At 32.4% G+C, this 11,126-nt stretch overlaps 1 protein-coding gene across 1 annotated transcript; it reads left to right on the top strand.

The window, feature by feature from the left end:
* Positions 1-1,010: 1,010 nt before the first annotated feature.
* LOC11441797 (uncharacterized) lies at positions 1,011-9,488 on the top strand. The gene is made up of 2 exons (XM_024780839.1): positions 1,011-1,105; positions 8,780-9,488. The coding sequence occupies exons 1-2, from the start codon at positions 1,011-1,013 to the stop codon at positions 9,486-9,488; spliced, it is 804 nt and encodes a 267-aa protein (XP_024636607.1).
* Positions 9,489-11,126: the final 1,638 nt, after the last annotated feature.

Below are 11,126 nucleotides of genomic sequence, written 5' to 3' on the forward strand. Positions count from 1 at the left end.
CATTTATCTTTTCGAACTCATATGAAAATGTCTAGTATAGTAAAATCTACAGTCGAGCAAGGCTTTATCATCCAGCTGCAAAGTTTTATATTTTCATTGATAAATTATTCATAATTCTTTTTTTAAAAGAAAAGGCATGTGTTTCATCCCTGCAAATGGGGCTCGTTTGAATTTTCGTCTCTATACTTACTAATCCTCCCAAACCTTCCCTGCATTTACTAATCATTTGACTTTTGGTCCTAATTACATCTGATTACTTATGTGTCACATAATTAGTCACGTGGCAATGATGTGGCGTAATCTGACTGGAAAAAAAAATGGATGACTAGGCAAATTACACACGAAATGACCATTTTGCCCTTAATGAAACTACACACGTGTTAAATGACCATTCTGCCCCTTTCTTCTTCATTCTCTTCCATCACCACCACCAAACACCATGGATTTCAATGAACCCAGCAACAACAACTCTTACCACTTTCTATCTTTCTCTGTTAAATATTTTTCAGGAGAATGATTTAGTTTATCAAAATGGTCACTTTCACAAAACCAAAAAAAGAAAAATTAAAATCGATTATTTTTGCTTATGGAACAAGAACAACAAAAATGTTCAATAAGAGAAGCTTGAATCAAGAATGCTACTGAAAAGTTAAAAACAAATAAATAAGAGAAGATCGATGTACTATTCATTACCTGAATCAGTGATCTCACTGACCGGCGAATCATCTTCCACCGTCACCTCCGCCATATCCGACACTTTCCACCACTTCCTCATCGATCTTCTTCACTCCTTCAACCGATTCAATTTTCTTCTCAACAACCTTACGAAGCTCAAGAGTCACATCAACAATGGAATGATACCTTTGCATCAGAATAACAGGGATCCAGTTGAGCCGCCGCCGGTGTACGACCGTAAAAGCAAAATCGCAATCGTTGGAAGATGGAGCAATCCGCTATTGGAAGACTTCGACGACGTACATCGATGGTGTTAGTGATGGAAGAGATGGACGATGTTGGTTGTGTCAATTGAAGAGTTCGATGATGTTGGTGGTGGTGGTGATGGAATCAGATCTCGTGTTGGTGGTGGTGGAGGAAAGAAGAATAGGTGAGAAGAAGAGAGAGGGAAGAATGAAGTCAAGGGCATTATGGTCTTTTTACTTATGTCTTGGATCATTAAGGGTAAAAGAGTCACTTCAGGTACAAAATGTTGAGTCAGCAAGGTTATGTCCCAGTCAGATGGCGCCACATCATTGCCATGTCATTAATCACGTGCCACGTAAGCATTTAGATGTAATTAGGACCAAAAGTCAAATGATTAGTAATTGCAGGAAAGTTTTGGGAGGATTAATAAGTATAGGGACGAAAATTCAAACGAGCACTATTTATAGGGATGAAACACATATTTAAGTCAATTATTAATAACTCTTAAAAGGCAATATATCACTTTCTTTCAAAAAGGATATTATGACGTATATACCGTAGTGGAAGGAAATGAAATTGATTGCTACCCTAAACGCCCCACCACCGCACCGTTCTAGCGATTCAGTACCACCAACTCATATTATTTTTTGAGGGACCAACTCATATTATTGTTTGTTGCTTTTATTCAATCCCCACATTGTACTACTCCGTCTATTTCGTTATAAATCATAATCGAAATAAGAAATATGTTTCGTTATAAATGTTTTAGAGAAATGTCCTTTTACACGAAATATAATAACATTCATAGCTGCTCCTTAAAATTATTCAAAAAGGTTACATCCTTATTAATGGAAAAAACACTTTCATATATACATTATGGCGATTCGCTGTCATACGTATATATAATACGTAGAATGTTAAATAGTATCCTTTAAATATTGGTTAAGGAATAAAAAAAAAAAAATTATAAAAAAATGGTGTAATTATTATTTAATCAAGACAATTTTTTATTTACAAGTTTTCTTAACCATTGGCCTGATTACACTAGTTAGCAAAACATATATCATATATGGATACATTATGTCGGTTTACATGTTTTTCTTGTCAAATCCTTAAAAAAGTGTTTCTCAACAAAAATATATGTGTATACCGCATATTTACAGTTTTTTATGTTGTTTTTTTTTAAGGTACGGTTTTTTTTAGGCTGTTTCTCTTTCTTTGTATTTGAGGTCCACGCTGTTTTTTTTTTTGTTTTTGTCAGGTCCACGCTATTTATATGTTGTGTGAAAATTACACAATTTCTATATCATCAAAAAACACAGCTTATATCCTGACCAAAAAAAAAAACACAGCTTATGTATTTAAAAGTTGTACAAAGTGTTGTGAATACGGTAACATAAAATTACACCATAAATGTGTGGGGTAGGTATCAATGTCAATCAATAATAAAAATAACCATAAATAACAACAACATTTTAGATATAAAGCAAAACTACAATCAAACAAAGGAACAAACAAGATAAAGAGCAGATAATATTATAGTGAAAAATAATAATACTCCATATCATGATAAGGTGCACATAATAGGTAGTTGGTGGTTTATTAAAAAATTAAGTAGTTGGTGGTTAAAACTTAAGGAATTGAAACTGAAAATTCAATTCCACCTTCAATATAGTTATTAGTTTTAATAAATGTGTAATGTTGAAGTTTTAACCATTTTTGTTTAAACATTAAAGTAGTCCTTCATTTATTTTTTATTTTTTTGTTTTTTAATGATAAATATTACTAATTAATTGTTAGTTTAATATTTAAATTTTTGTTCGAGTTTGAACTTGGGACATTTATCTTATCCTTTAGTTCAAATCAATTAAGTTATCCAACCCCTTTGTTTGTTTTTCTTTTTTCACTCAAATTTGAGAATTGATGAATGTTTGGACAAATTATTTTAAAAATAAAGATGACAAAATATGATGAGATGATGAAGTTTATTATATTTCTAATTGTAAAATATAGGGATGGGGATGAAATGAGATCTTTTTATTACAAAATATGATCTTTTGAAAATAGTTAGGGATTTGATTTATACACACCGTGGGTTTAAATAGTTTTTATGGTAACAAATTTGAACTTGTAATCATCTTCAAATTGGCCCCTTGACACATTGAAATCATCTTTATTGATCATAAATGTTCTTAAGAGAAAATGGAAATCATGTGAGTTGTGGCGGTCGTCTTCAAGACTTTCATGGCAAATAGCTCAAACGATTCATGCGTAAGATAGGTACTTGAGATGTTCTTGATTTAGAAATATGAGGTCTGAGCATAGGTTTTGAATTAGCTCTATAAATTGCTCATTTACATTGTTACAAATAAGTGAAAGATTTATGTGACAATCCATTCGTTGATTCGGCATATTTCAAAATTTCTTGAATCATATTTGACGCATTCAAGTTTGTCACACTTGATTAGAAGAAAACAGAAGTGTTGATTGACTTACTAATTTTAGTCTTATTGTAGATTTTTGGAATTTAATTGTACTGAAAACCCTTTATAGTGAGCTTAATTGTCACCTTTTTATGACATTTTCAAGACTTACATACATGTCTAAAAATGTTGGTTAACTAGTGTTATTATGTTTCTTTTAGGTTTCACCCTCTTTTGTAAAAACAAATAATTACATTATCAATCGATTATAAGCATCAACTCACTTCCTTACAAAAGAAGCATCAGCTCACTAAAATGTTTGATCTTTCTTGTAAGTACTTTTAAAATTACTCATATTTATTGACTGAAATGTGCTAAAAGTATAAAACATTTATACGTATATCAATTAAATTTTAACTACTTTTATTTGAACACTCTTCATTTGAGAAAATGAAATATCCCCTCCGTCCCTTTTTACAAGAGTACTTTATAAAAATCACAGGCATTAAGAATTGTTTATTGGAGTAATAAAATTGACACGGATATATATGAATATTTTTAAATTGTCTATTGTACATAGATATATTTAATTTTTCTATATACTTAATGTTAACTTTTTATTTTCTAAGATACATTAATTATTAATTAGAAGTATACTTGAAAAAACGAATAATAAGTATATCTAGAAATTTATAAATAGTCTTATAGAAACGACAATTTTTTTTTTAAATAATCCTACTCGTCTTTATTTTGTCCCTCAACCTACCTTTCAACTTGAAATAAATTGGCGAATATGATGCATGTAATGGGGGCACTGCACGAGCCATGACCATTTATTTCATCAAACCCCCATGATTCAATTTAATAGTAACATGCAGCCATAAAGGGCTTCTTTGTAGTTTGGTTGAAAACTCAAGGGCGGTTCGGTGACGGTATAATCTGTATGTGATGACAGGAACTGAACTGAGTTAGAAATGGGATTTCCACTATATCAGTGTTTAGAAAGAACATAGATTGAATTAAATATGTCAAAACAATTTTGAATCAAGGAAAACACCTAACTTTTTTGGGTTGGAGAAATAGAGATACGATAAATAAAACTAAGACGTGAATTAGAAGTATTTGAATGAAAAAATGAATGTTGAACGATAAAATAGGGTGTCGTACTTAATTGTGTAGTTATTGTTAGTTCAATGTAACGATCTTTTAGACGTTTATTTCATTTTTTATTTTAACGTCTAATAAGTATTTATTCGCTTCAACGCTGCTTTGGTGTGTCGTGAGTTGAAGGGTGCCTTATTGATTTGCATCGAAGTCTGGTGGGCCGATCACTTTTGATTCGAGATCGGAAGCTAGTTTTTTTAAAGCAAGTTATTTTAGGTTTTTTGGTGGCTCATCCGACATATCTAAGTTGAGTGGTGGACATATCGGATCGTTTGAAAGCAACATATCATCGTTGGCTGCTTTTTTTTTTTTATCTCCGTCGGTGGTGATGGAGAATTGATGTTTGTTGATTTTTCCTTGAGTGTTTTTGTGTATAATATTTTATTTTGATGTAATACTTGGGATCTAATCCCTTATTTATATATAATATATTTTGCCATTCAAAAAGAAAAAATCTTAAAAAATCATCTCATTTTTAATATTGAATTCTTGCATTAGTTTTTTGGGAAATACCATTTCCCATATGCCAATCCATAATAAACATGAATTACACAAGTGATAGCTGGTGTTTTCCACTAAATAATGTTTGTGATAACCGCTTAGTGATTGTGGTTTTCGTTTGTTTTGTTTTTGTAGTGAATATCATTGCTCTTAATTTTTTATATAAAATATAAAGAAAGAATTTAGGCTTAATTGATCATTTGGTCCCTTTAACTTAATTCTTTTTTTTAAAATGGTCCCATAACTTTAAAACCGTTAAGTCTTGCCACATGTCACTTAATTTTTTATATAAAATATAAAGAAAGAATTTAGACTTAATTGATCATTTGGTCCCTCTAATCTACTTCCGTTAATCAAGTTAGTCCTCTCTGTTAGCTTTTTTATTAAATCCGTTAAGTCTTGCCACAAGTCATTTAAGATTGATAATCAAAGGTTGGATCTAAAAAGCACACATCAGTCTACAACGGACTCTCAACATAATTTCTATTATATTATCTCTCCCTCTCTCTAAATGGACCAGATCTCTTTTCTTCTCTCTCACTCCCTCTTCTTCCATGGCCATCCATATCCGCAAAAAGACACACCTCAATCTGCCATTCCCTCACATATTTTCTCTTTAAAATTCAATCAGTTTAAAAGGTTGCTGTTATGGGACACCTCAATCTCTTTTGCATCATTATCTGCAAAAAGACACCTCTGCCATTCCCTCACATATTTCCCTCAAATAATGAAATGTTGTTGCTGATATAATATAAATTATCATATACTATGAGTCCGTTGTATATTTATGAGTACTTTTTAAATCCAACCCTTTGATCATCAATCTTAAATGACACGTGCCAAGAGTTAACGGTTTTAACGAAAAAGCTAACGAGAGGATTAAATTGATTAACGGAAATAGAAATAAGGGACCAAATTGAGACGTTTTAAAATTATGAGACCATAATAAAAAAAAGAATTAAATAAAAATGCAATGAAACCACATTTATACAAGAGAAACAATGTTTGTATAAGTCATGCATCTTAATAGGAATCCTTCTTATTTCTTCTTCAATAAAAGTAGTTAATAAGATATGGAGTATATACTATTAGACAAAACATCTTCCATTAAAGATGTTCTTAGACTCTTGATTTTGGTCTGATAGTGTTGTTTTCATTTTCTAATGAAACTCTATGTTCTTTTGGTAATGTGTTGAAAAGGAATGCCTCATCACAAACTTCTCAGTATAATTAAATAGAACTTTTTTGTTGACAGCAAATAGAACTTAAATTACCATAAAAACATGCACTTCCTATTTTTTTTTCCTTCCCTGCGACTATTCTGATACTGGCTTTAGGGCTTAACCAAGTACAAATGTAGAAAACAGTCCTCTTTCAAACACTTTTTAGGTTAAATACAAGTACAAGTACAGTTACTAAACACTTGATTTGAAGTTGAACCCTTTCCGTAGGTTGGTGCCCACCCCACCTTGCGACTGCTATGTGCACTATTCTTCGTCTTGTCCCTATTTGCGGACAACAACGGGGACTTTATCAATACCCCACCATCGTCAATTTGGCTCCGCTAGCTTTGGTTGACACTAAATTGACCTTCTAGAGTAATCCAAAGAATAAATAAATTGACTTTCTAGAATTATATCGAAAAAATACTAATAGTATCAATTCTATCAAAATAAATTGACCTTCTAGAATATGCAATGGTTTTCAAAAATGTAATTGTAACTATTCATTTTAAAATGTTATATTCTTTTGAAGAAGAAAAAAATAGACCTTTAGTAATATCAATTGAGCTTCTAATAATATCAATTTTATAAGGAAAATGCTAAAGTGTACGAATTATAAATTCGATGAAATCGTCCCGTGAGTTTAGCTCAATTGGTAAGGGATAATGCATATATATGCAGGGGTCGGAGTTCGAATCCCGGACACTCCACTTTCACTACTAAGATGAATTTCTCTAACCGCTAGACTACATGACAAAAAAAAAAAAAAATCGATGAAATCCCACGAATATCGCTAACCGTCCATTTTCCTGTCTCTTAATTTAGATCTTCGCACATTCTGCTCCAATGTTACTGTTTTTTCCCCTCCTGTGTTACACTAGTAGTAGTTACTCGTGGACTGTGGTATAGAGCAGCCATGCAAATAATTCTTCTTTGTTTTGAGGAAAAAAATTTATTCTATTTAGACTAAAAATATTTTGAGTTAAAAATTATTCTATTTTATAGTTTCTTTTCTTACCCTTCTCACCTCGTTCAGATTATGAAATTTAAAATGAGTAGGTCTTTGGCTTGTTAAAAAAAACACGTAGGTCTTGAATGTTTTTATTTTTTTTTTGATAAAATAGGTCTTGAATGTTGTTTTTTTTTTTTTTTGAAGGATAGGTCTTGAATGTTGTTTTCTACGTGTTTTTACAATGTTAGAATTATAAAACCATAAATATTGTAGGGCACACAAAAAACCCATAATATATTAAAAAAAGGAAATCTCTTCAATTTTATATGTTGGTGGCCCAATGAAAACATCCAATACAAAAAAAAAACGTAACAGAAAAACCTAACACGCATTCTAAAATCATCACAGAAACCCTAGACAAGTTTCACCATCGTCTTCCTCGAAAATAATCAACTTCAATCTTTCTTCAATTTATCCAATTCACCTTTTTTTATATCTTTTCAATTGTCATTCACCGAAGCTTCATTCAACTTCTGAATTCACGGTTCCTTCAATTTTCACGTCTCTGCAAAACCCTAATTTCACGGATTTGAAACCCTACAAAGTTTAACCTAAACCCTGAAATTCACAATGAAAAGGAAGAAATCATCACAACAAACGGTTTCAGAAACACATTCAGATTTACCTGATGAGTGCTGGGAATCTATCTTCAAACTCGTCATCAACAACAAGGACAAAAACAACAACCGTCACAACTTGAATTCTCTCTCGGTCGTCTCCAAACAGTGTTCCTATCCATTACCTGTCATCTCCGATTCTCACTCAATATCTACGGTCCAACACAACTATGTCGCCTCCTCGAAAGATACACCAACCTCACCTCCCTCAACTTCTCACGCTACTACAGTTACTACACTGACCTTGACAAGGTTCTTCGCAGAATCTCTCGTTTCCCATTGAAACTCACATCACTCAATCTCTCCAACCAATCCACTATCCATGCAAATGGGTTGCGAGCTTTCTTCCAAAACATTAAGATTGTGTTTGGATGGAGTAATTGAGAAATTTTGAAGAATTTATAATTCTAGGTTTCAATTAAATTGCTTTCATTCCTAAATATTATTGTTTGGATGGAGAAATAAAAACAAATATTGTCATAATCTTTGGGCAACTTTTATAAATTTTAATTTTTTTGGGCCAAATTTGACAAATGAAATTAGGGGTCAATTTGCAAATTTCAAAAATTTTGAGGGGTCAAATTATAATTTTTGAAAATTTGAGGGGCCAATTTGAATTTTTTTATAAATTTATTGGGGTCAAATTGAAAATTTTGGAAAATTTGAGGGTCAAAATGCAAAATTTGAAAAATTATAACAATGAAGAATTTTGAATTTCTTAACTTTTTGGTGTCATTTGAAATTCTTTAAATTTAACTTGAACAAAATACTTCATAAATTTCCATCATTTTAAAAATTCTTCAAATTATTATCCAAACAATAGAATTCACATCAAAATATTTGAATTCCCTCAAAACATTCCCCCATTCAAACACACTCTAAGACTTTGACCTCTCTCACTTGTTCTAAAATTAAAAGTCTGAGTACAAATGACTTGCTGGTTATCGCGGAATGTTTCCCTTTGCGGGAAGAACTCGACCTCAGTTACCCCTCAGGCTGCAAACATTACACCAACTATCTTTATGGGGTAGAGGCTCTTTCAGAGACACTTTTCAAACTCCGTAAGGTTAATCTTTCTGGCTTAACCATAATCGAACAATCACTTTTCCACTTGTTGAAGAATTGTAATCTTCTTCAAGAGGTCATCTTGTTTAACTGTGATCGTAAAAATATAACTCAAGTAGGAATTGCTTCTGCTCTCCGTGAAAGACCAACATTGACGTCTTTCTCCTTTTTCATTACTCCTAATGTGTGGGACATCACTTCAGATTTTATTAAGTCGTTGGTGAGTTTGAAGGGTTTGACTTCTCTTAATTTGCAGCATTTAGGAATTTCAGATAAGTTGCTCTACTCTATTGCAAAGGAATGTCTTCCTTTGACAAGTCTTGTCCTTCAAAATGCTTATTTTCTGAACAATCAACATGTTGTAAATTTGTCTTTGCTTCTTGGTGATTTGGTGTCCATAAACCTTAGTCGTTGTTATAAGATCACAAAATTGGCCTTGTTTGCACTTGCTAAAAACTGTCCTTCACTTAGTGAGATCAAAATGGAAAGAATAGGGAATGAGATTGTAGAGAATTCTGAATCTTCGATGGAGCTTGGTGTATACCCTCAATTTGTGCAATAATTCTTGGTTAAGTGATGAAAACATCATAACGTTTGCATCAATTTTCCCCAATTTGCAAGTTGCAACTACTTGATTTAAGTTCTTGCGATCGAATATCTAAAGGTATTTGTCAAGTTTTAAGGAGATGTTGTAACATTAGGCATTTGAACTTAGCCGAGTGTTCAAGAGTGAAGCTAATTGGAATGAACTTTGTAGTTCCCAAGCTAGAGGCGTTGAACTTGTCATTTACGAAAGTTAACGATAAAACACTCTGTGATCTCGAAGAATTGTCGTGGGCTTTTGCAATATTACTGAAACATTGTGATAATGTCACGGACAAGGGAGTGAAACATGTGGAAGAAAACTGCACACAACTAATGCCTTCTTGGCTAGTATTTTAAAAGTCATGTAATGAAAGTTTGAACTATGTAAGTTGTTTTTTTTTCTTCTCAATTAGCGTGCACACACTAATTACACCATTTTCGAATGATAATTTTGCTTTATGTCTGGTTTTTATTCCGCCACTACTATACTATGGCAGACTTGATGTAATTCTGGTTTTTATTCAGCCAAATACTATGGCAGACTAGATGTCATTCTAATTTTAATTTAGCAACTACTATGGAAGATTTGATATATAAATTCTGGTTTGATCATATATATATACTCTAGTTTGATCATGTCTATAAAAAAAAGTTGGTTTAACCAGGTCTAAAAAGTTCTGGTTTGTTCATGTCTAAAAGAATCTTTAGCAAGGGTTAAGCCCTCTTCTTTGCTCACAGCCCTTACAGAATCCTAAAAATAGATAAATAAACAATAACAGAAATTAGAGAAATGCATAAAGAGGGACAATACCAGCAATCTTGCAAAACCTCACATGAATAAGATGCATTCCTAGAAGCCCTGGAAAGCTAAGGGAGGTATCCTGATCTTAACCTCTGCTATTGCAATGTGCATTTGTAAATGACATTTATGCTAATCGAGGTTTTAATAGTTAAATTCATCTATATCCACAAGGTTCTTAAATGGTTTGAAAGTATCCAGTGGAACTTTAAATCATTGGCTTAAGTCAGTTGCTTAGACAAAATGATGCCCCCTAAAGTGTATGCATGTAATAATTTGCATATTCACTGAATTGTCATTCATTTCAAAAGCAAATTCTACATGGATGCAATGGAATGTGTTAAGATATCAAGCAGGCGACATATAAACGGGGCTCTAACTGCATTTAATCTGACTGGTTATACAAGGATCCAACATTCCAATGGATGCATCTGAATATCATGATGACAATAGCAGATAACTTAGAACGTTCGACTTTCAATGCACCTTATACTCAGGACTAGACATTTAGAGTGTGATCCGATAACATATGCCCCAAAAAATCTTAGATAGACTCTAATACCATCTTAATATTTGGGTTTGTCGAACTCAACCATATAAAATTCACTTGCAAGGTGAGAATTGCATCTCACCTTTGAGTCCAATTATCCGTCTTCTGAAATGGAATTGCTTTAGTCATAAGCCCCGTTCTCTAGTGCTATAGCTTGTTCGCCAACCAAAAACCTAGCCTTGAAAGATTTTATCACTTCACCGGATGAATGGATTAACTCTCTTTTCAGTTTCAGTGAGGACAGTCCTCAATATCCTAGAAGCGGT

This window comes from Medicago truncatula, chromosome 4, assembly GCF_003473485.1.
Source record: "Medicago truncatula cultivar Jemalong A17 chromosome 4, MtrunA17r5.0-ANR, whole genome shotgun sequence".
Lineage (NCBI taxonomy): Eukaryota > Viridiplantae > Streptophyta > Magnoliopsida > Fabales > Fabaceae > Medicago > Medicago truncatula.

Bases quoted from the DNA above. Each gene is read 5' to 3' on its own strand.
- LOC11441797 (XM_024780839.1), top strand. From the start codon at position 1,011: ATGTTGGTTGTGTCAATTGAAGAGTTCGATGATGTTGGTGGTGGTGGT. The intron at 1,106-8,779 runs GTGAGAAGAAGA...TAAAATTAAAAG, and splicing joins GGTGGAGGAAAGAAGAATAG to TCTGAGTACAAATGACTTGC.